This window comes from Callorhinus ursinus, unplaced genomic scaffold (genome assembly GCF_003265705.2).
Source record: "Callorhinus ursinus isolate GAN/ISIS: 27379988/994484 unplaced genomic scaffold, GSC_fseal_2.0 scaffold7, whole genome shotgun sequence".
NCBI lineage: Eukaryota > Metazoa > Chordata > Mammalia > Carnivora > Otariidae > Callorhinus > Callorhinus ursinus.
In genome coordinates, this window is record NW_027397069.1 from 25,421,513 (window position 1) to 25,438,808 (window position 17,296).

General features: G+C 40.1%; 2 protein-coding genes and 1 pseudogene across 12 annotated transcripts in view; 1 reads left to right on the plus strand and 2 right to left on the minus strand.

The window, feature by feature from the left end:
- LOC112826339 (clusterin pseudogene) overlaps positions 1-133 on the minus strand; it is a 61,567-nt pseudogene extending 61,434 nt beyond the window's left edge.
- Positions 1-6,159, minus strand: part of SCEL (sciellin) — a 307,279-nt gene extending 301,120 nt beyond the window's left edge. For both annotated transcript variants that reach the window (XM_073894411.1, XM_025875050.2), the window contains exon 1: positions 6,020-6,159. The gene's annotated coding sequence lies outside the window, so the exon portion shown is untranslated. The remainder of the gene's footprint in view (positions 1-6,019) is intronic.
- Positions 6,160-6,260: 101 nt separating this feature from the next.
- Positions 6,261-17,296, plus strand: part of MYCBP2 (MYC binding protein 2) — a 262,416-nt gene continuing 251,380 nt past the window's right edge. For all 10 annotated transcript variants that reach the window (XM_025874720.2, XM_025874721.2, XM_025874722.2 and 7 more), the window contains exon 1: positions 6,261-6,843. In XM_025874720.2, the coding sequence (XP_025730505.1) occupies positions 6,542-6,843 (302 nt within the window). In that variant the 5' untranslated portion in view covers positions 6,261-6,541. The remainder of the gene's footprint in view (positions 6,844-17,296) is intronic.

The following is a 17,296-nucleotide window of genomic DNA, read 5'->3' on the forward strand; positions in this document are numbered from 1 at the left end:
GGAGGAGATGCTATTACCAGATTCTGGGAGCTGGGGCTGCCAGTGAGAACTGGTTCCACAACAGACGTTACCTGGCTAGAACTGGATCACAGAAGGAGAAGTTGCCCAGCAGGAGTAGAACCACAAAGGACATGTTGCCCAAAGCAGAGAGGTGGGAGTAGGAGGTCTGGAGGCATGACTTTTTCCCCTCTTTCCACTTCCCAACCATCTGTCTCACTCCATTGGCTGAATCTAATTTGAAGCTAGCTGGCAAGGGAGCCCAGAAAACGTAGTTTGCAGGGCTCACTCCCTTGCTGTACAGAGCAGAGCAGGGAAATGGAGAGGAATGCACTCAGGAACAAATAAGCATATGACTGCCACTCCATCCCACCTGCATGTAGAGGTGGACTTTAGGAATACTTGTGTGGAAGCCGCAGTTTTTCTCCAGAAGCAATGTTGTCTTTGCTCTACCACATAAATAATTTAGGTCCCAACATGTGACATCATACAGATAAGAGCATTCTGTCTAAACTAAGAAAATATTGTCACCAAAAATTAATTTAGGTAAGTATAAACTATTTTTCATGTATTATATGTTTTAAAAAGCTTTTAAACAGCTTCTGGCCCAGTATGAAGGCAAACCTGATATGATAAAAAGGGGCAAAATCTTTTTAAGAGAATTAATTATGAAGAACTAATAAATCAATTTATTTTTACTTTTTTTTCAATTTTTTAAATTTTATTATGTTATGTTAATCACCATACATTACATCATTAGTTTCTGATGTAGTGTTCCATGATTCATTGTTTGCGTATAACACCCAGTGCTCCATTCAGTACGTGCCCTCTTTAATACCCATCACCAGGCTAACCCATCCCCCTCACCCCCTTCCCCTCTGGAACCCTCAGTTTGTTAGTAAAAATATTGATCAAAACAGGAATTTGAACCAGGTGGTGCTAAAACTTTCATGTTAATGACAGATAAATTAACAGAGAATGTGAGCCATGGATGGTATACAATTTTTGACCCTAGAAGTGTACCACAGCCACCAGCCATTTGAGAAGAAACTATGATCTGTTTTGACTATTATGTGTCAAAATGCAATAACCATCGGTTGGAATTCCAAAAACTCACTGAACTTAATGAAAGTAAGCAATATGTTTTGTGAATTAACAAATCATACGAGAGCAGAGTGTTTTAGGGAAACAAATAATCTTTGGATTCTATTATTCTTGTCATGTCAAGATACAGTAAATCTGTGTTTGTGAAAAGGACTCTGTTAAAAAAACATACTTCCAAATCCAAGTGTATATAACTCAAAGTGTATAACTGTTTGTTTCTTCTTTTGGCACAAGACTGGGATACACCTCAAATAAGGGAGACCACATATACTATTAATAATAATAATTATGCCTGACAGGTAGTGTGCTAAGCAAGTCCTTCATATATATTATTTAACATAATCCTCAAAGAATCTATTGAAGTAGCTGCTCTTATTATCCTCATTTTATTGATGAGAAAACACAGCCTGAAAGAGGGTACATGTCTTTAAAATAAGATCACGCTTAGTGTAATCATTTTAGACCCATTTAGATATATCCCGATATCTGGCTTAGCCAAGAACTATCTTAAAAACAATAACAAACTGGGGGTTCTGGAGGGGTGGGGGTGGGGAGATGGGTTGGCCTGGGTGATGGGTATTAAAGAGGGAACATATTGAATGGAGCACTGGGTGTTATAAGCAAACGATGAATCACAGAACACTGCATCAAAAACTAATGATGTAATGTATGGTGATTAACATAACATAATAAAATAAAAAATAACAACAAGAATATATTTCAAGGAAATGTTGATATGATAAAATTACTATTATGTAAGAATTTTAATAGTCCTTTAGGGTTTAGGAAGATATGATTTAATTATTAAACTATTTAATCTTAGTAATAATGACCAACCTAATAATTTATAAACCACAGTGAAGTTTTCAAGGTTAAAATGCAAGGTTCTTACATTTCTCTTGCAAAGAGTTATACTTTATATGCCTTTATCATTTGTAAAGCTTCTTTTGGACTAAAATGCATCACAACAATAAGATTTTTTAAATATGATTTGCATTCAAATATTTGTTAATGAATTTCACATACTTCAAAGAATATCCTCACATTTCGAATAATTTTTCAGGGCTGAAAATATCCATATCAAGCCCCCTAGAATCTAAATTTTTTGTTTATAGGAAAACATAAAATCTGTATCTTTAAAAGCTAATATGAATAAAAATAAAAAAGCATTAACTCTTCATGCCTACAAATTACGGAATCTTCCAAGGCTCTAGAAATAACATTTGTTTAAAGCAAGAGGTCAAGATATCTAGGGGATCCAATATGCAATTTTTGTTTAAAAGAATTAAAATTACCATGTTGAATTTTTTCTGTTCATTTTGGAGTATTTAAATATAGTACATAAAATAATTTTCATTTTAAGTGCATATGGTCATTTTGTCAAGAATGTAGAATCAGGGTCCCTAAGGGAAGGTTACCAAAGAGTGAAATGTTTCGTCACTCTTCAAGCTTGATCATTCTTTTCCTTCCAAATTGTTCTCAGCTACTAAGTTTGTTTTAAAATGGTCTCAGCTACCAATTTTGTTTTTAAATGTTCCAACACTGTTGTACAAATTTGGGAAACAAACCCGACTCTTGACTTGACCACAGCATTTTCAGCAGTCTCCGTGTTCCTCATAACATACGTGTTTCCTGTGTTTGTAATCTTATAGCTTTAGTACAATATTAACCTTTTAAATGAAACTAACAACATCAATCATTGTCCTCTTACATAAACTTTATGGTTTCTGCCTGTTATTTATTACATCAGCGCTGATGGCTTCCTTTAAAAAAAAAAAAACCCAAAAAATATCCTTAAAAAGATATAGAGTATAAAAAAAGACAAATCTGAAGAGTTCAGAAAATTGTACTCCCAGGTTTGCAATTTCAAGTGGAAAAGAGAGACAAAATCTGTGATTATACGTATGAAAGATGAAGCCATAGTCTTACACAATCATTGCGGAGAGATGCTTTTGAGAAATGAACATGATTATCAACCACAAAGACTAAAAAACACTACGCATGTGTTTCATTTATAAAAGGGCAAAGTCAGGATTCGCCTTACTTCAATGTTATTCTTTGCGTGCGATTGTGTCCAGAAGTCTTGTCTAGCCAATTCTGACACCCAACCCGCCCAGTGCTCCCTCCACCCTCCCTCCGACCCAAAGGCACACACACGCCCAGCCTGGCCAGAAGATAAAGCTAAGATGGCAGCGCGGAAAGTACTGGAGCCGCGCTCAGTGGGGCTGGAAAAACAAAAGCAAATCTCTCTATATTCTTTCATTCTGCATTTTTTTGAGTAACAAGAGCCCCCTACCCCCACGCCCACCACAAAGGCAACGTGAGGCATTCAGCAGTAGTACGCGCAGGATGGGCAGGAGGGGACTCTCGCTTTGCATGCGGTGAGAAACCCACAGCTCGCTCCCGTCTGCAGCGACGGTTCAGGTGGCTCTCGCGACTTGCCTTGGGGACCACCCTCCCCTCAAATCCCCTTGGCAGTGGAATTAAGGGTGACTCCAAATGCCCTTTCGTTCCCGGCATGCGCCCCACTCCCCGCCAACCCAAGGGAAGCTTCCCAAGTGCCCAGCTGCCACGGCAGTAGCTGCAGCAGTGCCCAGGGAGCGCGCAGTGCCCAGGCAGGAAAGAGGAGGCGGCGGAAGAGAAAAAACTGCATTGGCTATCAATTTGGAGTACAGCGGCCGTTGCCGCTGCCGTGGAAGGAAATGCGGCCAACCGCAACAGAAACGCCACTCTCCGCCACCTAAGTGAGCATGTGTGCCACTCCGCGCACGCCTAGTTGCACCGCTCAATGACAACGGGTTTCACAGGAAATTATCCAGTTACCGGGTTTTTGCGTGTACCCAGAAGGCTCAGGAAGGGGCCTGCCTGGGACAGGAGCGTGTGGTAAAAACTGAAGCGAAACTAAGGGGTGGGAAGAACTCTGAGAACCGTGCAGCCGGTGGGTTCTATCCCCATTAGAAACTCCAAAAGGGCTGTGACTGAGCAAGCCACTACCTAAACCTGAACTGGAAATGCTTCTCTTTGCAGGCGACATTCATTCATTCATTCATTCATTCATTCAGCCAATACATGGTTCTCTCCTGCTTAGGGCCAGAGCCTGAACTAGGAGCTGAGAATGTAATGGGGGAACAGACACAGACACCTTTACGGTCCTCACCGAAAAGTCTAGTGGTTTGTTCTGTGTGTTACAATTTGTGAAAAGCCATGTGCCAAGGTGGATATCCTAGATGTTTGAAGCCCTCCTACCATCTCATGCAACATTAGTTTGACCATTATTCAGAGGATGAAATTTACCCAAAGACATACAAATAGCAGAGTCAGGATCTAAATTCTGGTTTGTCAGAGCCTGTTGGCTACCTGGCTGGCTGATCAACAGTAATGAGTCCTTGCAGCTCCTACTTGTTCAGGCCTTTAACTGTACTAGCACTTCACTGCTTCAATACCTTGTCTTTGGGTTGGGAGGGAGGGGGAGCTTCCTGTGCAATGCTGAGGTTTAACACTGTGAAGCATCAGGACGGGAATTTAGTTTAACAATAATTACTGGTGACTTACTACGTGCCAGTTTCTAGACTAGGGGCTGAGGAAGACACAAAGATAAATAAGAAGCTCTTGTTCATGAGCTCATAGTTGAGGACAAGGACACAAGTACAAAACCTGTTTAACAGGGCTACTCACAGTGCTAAAATACCATCACTTCCCATGCCAGTCCTTTGTCCCTATGTTTTTATTATCCCACTTGTAACTATCATTTTCTTAAATCAAAATGACATCCATATGGTAAAGCCCCAGGTAAAATGCACTACTTTAGCACTTTCTCCCCCCAAAAGCTAGAATTAATTTATTTCTCCACTCCTTGTTTATACTTTTCAAAATACTAAACAAGGTTTTGGGTTTCGTTTTTTGAGAAGCACATTTGTGGAAAGGGCATAGACTTAAGAGCTAGTAAGTAAAGGGGTGCTTGGGTGGCTCAGTGGGTAGAGCAGTGGACTCATGGTTTCCGCTCAGGCCAAAGTCTCAGGGGTCCTGGGTTTCTAGGAGTGTCCCCCCTTTCCTGTGCATACAAGCATGCAAGCCCCCCAAAACAAATAAATAAATAAATCTTTTTTAAAAGAAGAGCCAGTAAGTAGATAAAGAAAATAGTACTGGGAATGATAGGATTAGGAAATGATTTCTGTCAGGAGTATGAATTAGGTGAACTCTTCAAATTGAGAGTTAAATGGAAAAACTTAGGGATCAGAATTCATTGGCACACGCATTTCTAGAGCACTTACTTACAAGGGGTTAGTAGAAGACCTTGGCACAAAGGACTTAGCAAATGTTACATTTTAGGAGATAAAATGATAAGATCTTTGGTAAATATGACATTTTCAGATGTTACACATAGAGTTAACAGCTTCAGGTCAGATTCAAGAATTATCTCTACTAATGTAAGTCTGGGCAGAAAAAGATAAGCCATTAAGTGACCACTATCAAGAGATAAAAGTGGACTCTAAGGATGAGTGTGGGGTCAACATGTCAGAAAAGTACTACTGCATTAAGGTTTAGCTCTGTGGTAAATGTTGAGAATAGAACTTAGGAATGTCAATTATCTGTGAATTCTACTTTCTTATCTGTGAATTCTACTTTCATAGAAAAGAGAATGCACTAGCTTACTACCTGTTTTTCGAAATAAAAGCCATTTTAATCCTAATGATAAAAAAAATCCAAAATAAAATCGCCAGAGATACTTCCAGTTTGGCTGGCCTTCTCTGCCTTTGATTCTGAATTAACCAGCGCTGTTCCCAGTAAATCTTCATGTTGGCAGCACACACTTTGAGAAAAAGTAGCAGAAGAGTGTGTAACACTCATTCTCCGGTGGGGGGGGGGACATTCTCTCTTTCAGGTCCAACTTCTCCCACCTGGAGAGGAACCCCATTACCTGAAGCCAAGAGCCTGTAGCTGACAGCCTTCCCAGCACTTTCCTTACTCTTCCTCAAGCTGCTAGTAAAACCCGGAGAAGTGGATTTCTTTCAGATTCCGCACAACTCAAACGCCCCACACCCAAAGCCCTGAGGCGGAGGGAGTGGTGGCGAGGGGGGGTGGGGAGGGTAACGGGCAGGAGTTACTGAGCATGTGCGAGGAGTGGCGCATGCCCAGTGCGGACGGCAGCTTCCCATTGCGGGTAGCCCCGGCGGTGGCATCGGTGGCGGCGGCGGCAGCGGCGGCACCGCCTCCTCCTCACACTCCCGAGGTGGCGGGGTTAGATGAGCGGTCCCAGTAGCGGCGAGGGCGGAGCAGGGGGGAGAAGGAGAAGACGGAGGAGGAGGACGCTGTCTTTGTAGTCTCCTGCTGCGAGAACGAGAGGCCGCCGCCGGAGACGTCGTAGTTGGAAAAGGACTGTGTGTGCGCGCGCGTGTCTGCTTGCCCGGCCCGCAGGGACGAGGCGGCGGCGGCGGCGAGGATGATGATGTGCTCAGCGACTGCCTCCCCCGCCGCCGCCTCCTCGGGGCCCGGCGGGGACGGATTCTTCCCGGCCGCCACCATCTCTTCCTCCACGGCGCCGGGGGCGCTGTTCATGCCGGTTCCCGAGGGCTCCGTGGCTGCCGCGGGGCTTGGGCTGGGGCTGCCGGCCGCGGACTCCCGGGGTCACTACCAGCTGCTGCTGTCAGGCCGGGCCCTGGCCGACCGCTACCGGAGGATTTACACAGCTGCGCTCAGTGACAGGGACCAGGGGGGCAGCGGCGCTGGACACCCAGCCTCCAGGTGCGTCTCCAGGGCTGTTCCTTGGGCCACATGCCCCATGTGTGTGCGTGCGTGTGTATGTATGTATGCATATATGTGTGTCTGCGTACCTGTTTACTGAGCTGTCTTTCTGCAAGCGCATGATGCTGGGTGGTGGAAGCACTTACTGAGATAGGGTGCGGTGGCAACAATTTCTGCCGTGTGTGTGTGACTGTCTTTGTGGGGGGTTAGTGGGAGTGGGAGGTAGCATGTGATGTTAGAAAAGGTGATGGTGCGGGTCGGTTATGACACGTGTGTGTGTATTGTTGAGGAGGGAGGAGGGATTGGTAGAGGGTAAGAGGGCATTGCACGGAGAGAATTTGCAAGAGTGGTGAGGGAAGTGGCGTTTCCAGTATCTCTGCCGCAATGGTATTTGCACGTATTCTACCACCCCCCCCCCCGTGATATTCCATCCTCCACTTTCCACCTCCCTTAAAAAAAATCTGCCTTTCACTAAAGGGGAGCAGTGGTATAGGTTAAGGATAGTGTCATATATATAGGATGAGTTTTAGATAATCATGCTGTTGGATAAGGCATGGAGTTTAAATTTAAGAGATTTATGCAAAGGGGGTGCAGAAGGAGATTTATGTGGATGTGAAGGATGTCTGATAGAGATTTTTAGAGCTGTACTTTGGTAACTGGACCTTTTGGTATTCTAGAGATGTGATTGCAGCTGCACTTGTGTTCTGATGTCCCATCAGCCATTTCCCTTCATCTTATGTTCTATTTCCTCCCATTTATAGGCTTTAGAGTAAAGGGGGGTGTGGGGGTTTTGTAGGGAAAGGGGGAAAGCTGTAGAATTTCAAAATATGACTGCTTATACAGTGTTTAGTTGCCACCATGTAGAAAATTTGAGTGCCTCCTACATCTCTTCCTAGGCTCCCTGTATCTTCAGATTCCTTGATGTAGGAGATGTTAAATCACTTTCATTTTCTTTTTCTTAAAATGTGGGTGTCTTTTTGCTGAGGGCTCTCCTATTGTGTTCTTTTCCATGTCCTTACATGCCACATACCCTGAAGGATGATGATTGACTTGTTTCACCAGCTTGGCTTTGACAGTGGTAATTGGGAGTTGGCTTCATCTTTTTTCTCACAGCTTCTTGCAACACATGGGGAAAGCATAGTAGTATTTTGTCAAATAAGTTCCAGAGTTTACTGCATTTATTGAATGTGCAGTGTATTAGGCAATAACAAGATGTCCTTTAATTATGAAAGGGACTAGGCTGTTACATCAGGTATTTGTAGTTTACCATTGTGTACTGGGGCTCTTACCCATTGCAGAGTTGTGAAGATGGAGCTTTGTTCACATTTTTTCTGGGTAAACCAGTCTTCTCACGTCTATAATTGTTTACAGGATTGGGCAGTTTATCATATGGGTATAAATGTATGTAACTACCTTTTGCTATCTAAACAGTGGCACAAACCTATTTCTTGCTCATGTTTTTTGAAAACAGCACCAAACGTCATTAGACAGTTTGCTCTGATTGGTATAATTTTGAGCTGTGAGTCTCTGAATTATGGCACTTTAGGTACATCTTTACAAACCCCTCTCAAAGAACTTGAATTTATTTTGTATGTTGTTCCAGACATAATTTGTGACTGGTATTCCCATTTTAACTTTGTTCTAGTATACTTGTGTAATAATACAGGTTTGTGTATCTCAAGCGATATTACAGTTTTAGACAAAATTAATATAGATTAATCAGATATATAACATTTATTAGTGATTTTTGGTCATTGATCCATTTTTGTACAACCTGTCAATTACAATTAATGAAGAATTAGTTCAAATATTTCAAGAAGTAGTCATGGAAACCAACCTTAAGGTGTGTAATATTGCCTTCTAGTGCTTGTTCAGAACATTATTGCTTATTTTAGTTCACGTTATTTTATCTAAGTGAGCCTGCAACTATCCTTTATTGAGGATTTACTTAAGAATTCAATCACATTTTTGTTAAATATGACAGGGCAAGTGGAGCTAGGATTTAGGTTGTGAATGAACGGTACAATTATTTGAATAGGAGCACTAGTTGAGTTAGAGGAGAAGATGAGATCTTTCAAAGAGAATAGAGCAAGAATAGAGGATGAAGTTCTAGTGAGCTTCAAATTTAAAAGTGTGAGAGAGAGGAGATAGTGAAGGAAGCTGATAAAAAAGAATTAAGACAGCTGTGAGACAGTGGCACCTCTGGTCTTAAGAAAGTGGATTGAAAATCCTCAGCAGTGTTAAATGCTTAAAAAAGTGAGAACATTTTCCAGGTCACTGGGTAAATTTTGAGGAAGTGGTCATAGAGAGATGTGAAGAGTCATTGAGAGATGTTGGGGTAACAGGGAGTTGCAGGGTTGAGGAAAGGATATTCAAATACGGGTGAGTGGGTGGGAAATGTGAAATTAAAGAAGTGAGAAAGGATAATTGATGGAGAGAGGTCAAAGAGAGATCTCAGAGACATGTTTAAGATGTCAGGTGGAGAGGTTAGCCATTGAAAAAAATTAAGGGCTAGTCTTTCTTTAATATAGAAAGGGAGGAGTTAGTATTTATAAAGACTAGAGTTTATTGAGGATAAGAACCGTATCCTATTCTTTTTAGTAATCCCAACATACAGCACAGTTTTTGGTATCCATTCTGTAAATAACAACTGTCTGCTGTGTGCCAGGCTCTGTTTTATGTGCTGAAGATGTACCAGTGAGCAAAATAGACAAGAGCTCTACTCTCTTGGAACTTTCACTCTAGTGGGAGAAATAGACAACTGATAGTTTCAGGTAGTGATAAGTAACTATGAAAGAAATAAAACCGAATATATGTGATAGACGATTTATAGCGGGAGAGCTATTTTAGGTAGGGTGGTCAGGACAGATCTCGAGATTTAAGTTGAATCATAATGATGGGAAGGCAGATCTGGAGGAAGAGTGTTATAGAAAATTATAAAGGCTCTGAGGTGGGAACAAGCTTGCGTTCAAGGAACAAAAACAAGGCAAATGAGTTATGTCAGTGTTGAATGAATTTACTGTGGATTATATTTTACATGTCCTGTAGAGTAGTTGAAGGATGCAAACCTAATGGAGTCAGTGACTTTGATGGCATTTTAGTGAAGTGTAAGAGCTTGGACTCTGAAGCTAGACTGGTTTTCAGTCCTGGCTCTACCACTTTTTAGCTGTGTGACCTTGGGTATATTATATGACTTATTTGCTTCAAATTAAAAAATTTTTATTGTGATATAATTGGCATATAACATTATGCTAGTTTCTTGTGTATCACATAACAATTACATTTTGTATATATTGCGAAATGATCACCATAATAAGCGTAAACATCCATCACCACAGTTACAACTATTTTTTTCTTGTGATGAGAACTCTTAAGATTTACTCTCAGCAACTTTCAGATAAGCAATACAGTATTATTGATAGTCACCATGCTGTACATTACACCACCATGACTTATTTTATAACCTTACCTTTTGATCACCTATACCCATTTTATCCACCCCCACCTCCTGCTGTTCTCTGTGTCTATGAGTTCAGGTTTTTTGTTTTGTTTTAGATTTCACATATAGGTAAGATCTTATGGTATTTGTTTTTGTCTGACTTAATTTCACTGAGCATAATGTCTTCAAGATTCATCCATGGTGTTATAAATGGCAAGATTTCCTTTTTTATGGCCAAATAATATTCTCTGTGTGTGTGTGTGTGTGTGTGTGTGTGTATACATTTGTGTGTGTGTGTGTATACATTTGTGTATATATATGTAAATATATACATACCACATTTTCTTTATCCATTCTTCCATTGATGGACGCTTAGTTTGCTTCCATGCCTTGGCTATTGTAAATAATGCTGCAGTGAGCATGGGATGCAGGTATCTTTTTGAGTTAGTGTTTTCATATCCTTTGGATAAATACCCTGAAGTAGAATTGCTGGATCATATGGTAGTTCTATTTTTTTAATTTTTGAGGAACCTCCATACTGTTTTCCATAATAGCTGTACCAGTTTACATTTCCGTCAACAGTGCACAGGGTTCCCTTTTCTCTACATCTTTGCCAATACTTGTTATTCCTTGTCTTTTTGATCACAGTCATTCTAACAGGTGTGAGAGAGTAATCTCATTGTGGTTTTGATCTGCATTTCCCTGATGACTAGTATTGAGTATATTTTCATGTGCCTGTTGGCCATCTGTATGTCTTCTTTGGAAAAATGTCTTTTCAGGTCCTCTGTCCATTTTTAATTGAATGATTATTATTTGTTTTTGCTGTTGTATGAGTTCCTTATATATTTTGGATATTAACCTCTTATCAGATACATGGTTTGCAAATATTTTCTTGCATTTTGTAGTTTGCCTTTTCATTTTATTGATAGTTTCCTTTGTTGTGCAGAAGCTTTTTATTTTGATGTAGTCCCACTTTTTTTTTTTTTTTTGTAGTCCCACTTTTTATTTTACTTTTGTTTATGCCTTATATGTAGAATGGGGATAATGATAATGAGGATTGCTGTGTAGATTAAATGAATTCCTATATGTAAAGTGTTTGGCACATTAAGTGCTATTAAATATTATTGATTTCTGCTGAGAGTGAGGGGGCAGTTGGCATTTGAGGACTTAAAAGGCAAAGATCATGTCTTACTCTTATTTTTGGTCTCAGTGACTGTGATGAATGTGAGAATAATGATTTCGTTTATTCAGTGACTCAGTAAATATATTTTTGTATGAATGAACCAATCAAAATTAGAACATTCACTTGGGGAAAGGGGTTGGACTGGAAATCAGTAAAGGAAAGTTTGATGAATTCTGTGTGAATGGCAATTTAGCATTGCATTTGGAAAGAACTACGGTTCAATGGCTAAATCAGTCTTACAGGCAGACTGCCTTAGTTCAACCTTTTCCTATCTAGGTTGGGCAGGTTAATTAGCATTTCTTTGTCTGTTTCTTTACCTGTAACCTTATAGGGTTATTAAAAGGACATTGTGCCTGTACAGGGTAAGTACCCACTAAATGTCAGCTGCTGCTGCTATTGTTATTATTAAAATTATATATTTAAAATTCCAGTTAGCGTGATACTGTAAGTTTTTCCACTCAACAAAGAAATGGGAAAAACTGTTGGTTGAGTTAGTTCAAGCTTAAAGTGTGACTGGAGGTCAAAGAAAAAAAGAAAGTGAAAGTTTTTGGTGACATTGACTGACCATTTGGTAAAAAGGAAAGTGATGCCAAGGAAGGAACTCGTAGACTGGTGGATAAAGAGGAGTCAGGGGATGTGGGTTGAAGTGGTAGAAGAACAAAGTGGAAACAGTAGAGGAGATTATGGTTAAAATAGGGAATTACTTTTCTTCTCTAAGCTAGACCCACTTAGTTCCTTCAGCTGCTTTATCTCAGATGCATGAGATTTTGGTTTTAAGAGGTTAAGTAGTCAATCCAACAAAGTTTCAGGGATTACTACTTGGTGCTAACCATTGACCCTATAAAGACCTATAAGACATAGTTTCTACACTTGAGTTTATTTTCTGGGTAATGGTGAAAAATACAAAGGCAGGTACTTATAAAAGTGTTAAAGGAAATGGCATTCTGGTCTGGCATGAAAGCATGAGCAAAAGGTGAGAAAGCACAGTTTATGTGTAGGTAATGGTAAGAATTCTGTTAGAGGGATCATGTAGGTGTTAGGAGGGAGAGTAGTGGGAATTATTATAGAAATGGAGGCTTTGATCAGAGGGTAAGGCAGCTTGAACAGCAGGGTAAAAATTAGATTTTATTCAGTAGACACTGATGGTTTTGAGCTATAAAGAGACATTATTGTAGGAGTATTTTAGTAAGTGATGTGGGATTGAATTAGTTTGTATATCTATATTTGTGACTAGGTAATAATTTGTTTCATATAGCTCTTTATATATGGAATCCTATATAAACACATTTTAAGGGAAAAACTGCTGTTGGCATATCGGTAGGTAGAAATGAAATAAATTTGTCCTAGCTCAAGATAAGAGAAAATCTTGTGATTAGGCTTAAAAATAAAAATGAAAATGTTGATTTAAAAATACTTTTGGGGGCGCCGGGGTGGCTCAGTCGTTAAGCATCTGCCTACGGCTCAGGTCATGATCCCAGGGTCCTGAGATCGAGCCCCACATTGGGCTCCTGCTCAGCGGGAAGCCTGCTTCTTCCTCTCCCGCTCCCCCTGCTTGTGTTCCCTCTCTTGCTGTCTCTCTTTGTCAAATAAATAAATAAAATCTTAAAAAAAAACTAAAGAAATTAAAAAAATTTCAATGGCAATTACAGTAAAACTTTTGAGATTGTCCCACAAGTCTCTGACTGTTCATTTGTCCTTTTGTCAATGTTTTTTTCTCTTTGTTCTTCAGATTTCAACTTTTTAATGATCCATTTTCAAGTTCAAGACTCTTCTCTGTCATCTCCATTCTCTTAGCCCATCCAGTGAATTTTTTTATTTTACGCATTGTATTGTCGAGTTTTAAATTCTACATTTGGGGGGCGCCTGGGTGGCTCAGTCATTAAGCGTCTGCCTTCAGCTCAGGTCATGATCCCAGGATCCTGGGATCGAGCCCCTCATCGGGCTCCCTGCTCAGCGGGAAGCCTGCTTCTCCCTCTCCCACTCCCCCTGCTTGTGTTCCTGCTCTCACTATCTGTCTCTCTCTCTGTCAAATAAATAAATAAAATATTTTAAAAAATTTAAATTTTACATTTGGTTCTTTTTCAAAATAATTTCTCTTGGTCTTTTGAGGAATTTTTTTTTGCCCAAGTGTGTTTGCCTTTACTTGAGGGAGCATATTTATAGTAGTTGCTTTAAAACTCTTGTTGGGTAATTAGAACATCTGGATCACCTCAGGGTTGGCACCTGTTGTTTCTTCCTTTGAAATTGATCACATTTTTCTTGCTTTTTTGGATTGTACCTTGGACATTGTTAGTGTTATGTTTTGTAAACTCTGGGGCTTATTATAACTTGGGGGTGGAATTTTGATTTTTATTGTTTCTTTTAGCAGACTGTCAACCCATTTAGGTTCAGATGGCAGATTTGCTCTTGCCCTCTGTGGGTGGTACTTCAAATCTCAGTTCGGTTCCGAGTCATTGCTCTACTGGTAGGGTCTCACCCGTACCTGTGTAGTTCCAGAGTAAGCCCAAGACCTGTGTGGGTTTGTAGACAGAATTAGGGAATCCCTTTCTCTCATCTTTCTCCTTTTCAGGATTTCCCCACATTCTCCAGCACTCAGGAGCCTCCTTCCTCAATTCCGCTGGCCAGAAAGATAGGGTTTCTCTTGGAGGTTTAACTTCTGAATTATTGCTCTGATGCAGTGATTGTTTCCTGGCCTTTGGGCAAAGCTGTTAGAGAAAGAGGAAAAAATAATTGAACTGGGAAGCTCACTCTCCTCTGGGTCATTTTTCCAAGTTTAACTCCACTCTGCAATATGCTTTTGTTTGCTTTTCAGAGTCTTCAAGTAATTTTTTCTTTTTTCTTCTTGTATTTTATCCACAGTTCTTAGTTGTAAATGGTGGGAAAGATAGGCTGCATTTGAGTTTATGCCTCCACACTGGAACCAGAATTCTTTCTTGACTGCTCTTAAGGTTTTTCTCTTTACCTTTGATTTTTAGTAATCTGACTATGCTGTGCCTAAATAGAGTTTGTGTGTGTGTGTGTGTGTGTGTGTGTGTGTGTGTGTGTTTAGCTTGTGCTTGGTATTCATTGAATTTCTGAGATCTGTGTGATAATTTTTGTTTAATTGGGCACATTTTGGCTTTTATTTCCTCAAATATTATTTCAAACTCAAGTCTATCTTATTTCCTTCTGGGAATCCAGTTATACACATATGAGATTGCTTGATATTTATTGTCTCATGGGTGAAGGGTCAGCAAACATAATTCTGTATAGGGCCAAATACGCTTAAGTATTTTGGCTTTGGGATAGTACAATCTCTGTTGCAACTATTCAACTCTTGTTACAGTTTGAAAGTGCCCATAAGCAATAAATATGTAAACTGATGAGCATCGCTGTGTTCCAGTATAACTGTATTTACAAAGATAAGTGGCAGACTACATTTGGACTGTGGGCCATAGTTTCCTAACGGAGACTGTCACAGTTGCTAGAGCTACATTATTAATTCAGGGATAAAATCAAACAAGTACAAAACACAAATATTGGCAATAACTGAAGTGTGGGAAACTGGGTGAATGAGAATAAGGGCATAGAAGAAACTAGGCACATATGTTAGGACCAGGTTATTATGTCCCAAGTATTGCTTTATTTGAGAACAGTAATGGTAGAGTTAAACTTCCGACTTACAAAAATAGCTTTGCTAGCATTATAGAGGACAAAAGGTGCAGATCTCCAAAGCAAGATTTAAAGAAACAACTGTAGTAGTTCTGACAAGTGGTAATGAATCCTGAGTAAAGGCAATGGGAATAGATGGAATAGAATGGATTTGAGAATGTTTTGGTGTTAGAAGAATGAAGAAAGAATGATAGGTATAGCAGGTGACTACATTTCAAATCTAGAAATAACAATGCCTTTTCTTTAGATAGTAAGAGAGGAAGAGCTAGTTTCTCAAGAGTCCATTCTTGGTACCCTTCTCTCTAAATTTTCTTTCTTGGTTATTTCAGTCAGTCCTGTGATTTTAGTTATTACCTAATTGTTTTTTACTTCCTGGTGTGTGGTTTATAGCCAAAACCTTTCCCTTGATCTCTAGACCTGTAATTTGAAAAGTCTGCTGCTGGTCAATCCTGTCTCAAATACATTATGTTCAGTATATTCAAAGGCTCCTCATAAACATACCACCACTTACAAACTGCCTCTTTGCCTGTAGGTTGGCCTAATAGAAGTCTGAAGACATCATCTTCGAGTTTGCATTAAGAGATCATAATGACCTACACCCACTCACTCCCACCGCATTTTCCAGAAGGCAAGGAGAAGTGACATTTCAATGGGAAAGTAAATTGAGATTAGGTGAAGAAAGGAGAGTATTTAGAAATCAGTGTTTAGGGGCACCTGGGTGGCTTAGTCAGTTAAGCATCTGCCTTCAGCTCAGGTTATGATCTCAGGGTCCTAGGATTGAGACCCGCTTTGGGCTCCCCACTCAGTAGGGAGTCTGCTTCTCCCTCTCCCTCTGCCCCTCCCCCACCCCTGGCTTGTGCTTTCACGCGCTCTCTCTCTCAAAAATCTTAAAAAAAAAAAAAAAGAAATCGGTGTTTAAAGGGAAAGAATGAAGATGGTAGCTTGAGGAAGGAGACAAAGAATTATCTTTTGGATAAGAGATGCTGTAGTAGATGTTATTAGTGTCCTAGCCCTATCTCTTTGGCATTTATCTCCATGCTCTCTACTTAAATCTGTGACTTTCTGTCTGAAAGCTTTCTTATTGGCCATATAGACATTCTTGGCTTATGGGCAGGGCAAGCCAGAAATGCCAGAGTTAATGCCTTTAGAAAAGCTTTCAACCAGTGATGGATGAGGATTTGGTGGATAAATACCTCATTTTTCTCATCCTTCAGTTGGGGTAACTGAGCCATGTTCTACACCATCTACCCGAGTTTTCCAGTAGAATCATGCTGTAGTTGCCCATCATGGTAACTGACTAATGCACTCTTTACTGACTGCCTTCCCTTACCTGTCTTACTTTTGATCCCCCCACCAGTGTTTTTCCTGGCTCATTTCCCAAAACAGTTCCTTTTACACGAATCCTTGAATCAAGTCTGCTTCTGGGGAAATCTAAACCAAGGTAGACACTTTAGCATGATAATAAGAAGTAAAATTTGTTTAGTACTTATTAAATACCAGGTGTAACTTTAAGTGCTTTATAATCCAATGGGAGAGGTACTGTTTTCACCCTATTTTGCAGATGAGACTGCTGAGGCAGAGAGGTTAAGTAACTTTCCCAGATCACGGCTAATACATGACACAGCCTGCATTTCAACCTAGTTCATTTGTCTGTAAATTCTGTACTTTTAACCTAGTAGACTGAAGGAGAAGGGCAGGAATAATGAATAAAAAAGAGAGAATGGGGATAATGTATGGAATAAGGCCTGTAGAGAACATTTCATGTTGGGTGGAAGGAAAGTAAAAGGAGTATCTTCATAATGGTGTCCCCATTTAAGCAGCAAAGAAGAAGGTTAGGTGATCTAATCTGAACTAAATGAGTTGGGGTAGGATTTTGAAGTGGCTAGAAGGGTTGTCAGTTTTTATAGTAGATGTACCTTTATTGTCAGAGAACATAACTGGCTCTAGACCAGTATTCCAATAATGTTCATGAACTCTCAGTAGTTACTGTTTAGAGTTGTTGTGGATTATTAAAAACAAAGTTTGTAAAATACAAATATAGAATATGCACAGATAACTCTCATGAGAAGTAACATATATACAAACTATTAAAGGACAAGAAAAGGACCTGTTAAAGAAGACCGAGAAAGAATCATCATCAAAGGTAGAAGGAACACTAAAATAAGGTTGAAGCCAAGGGA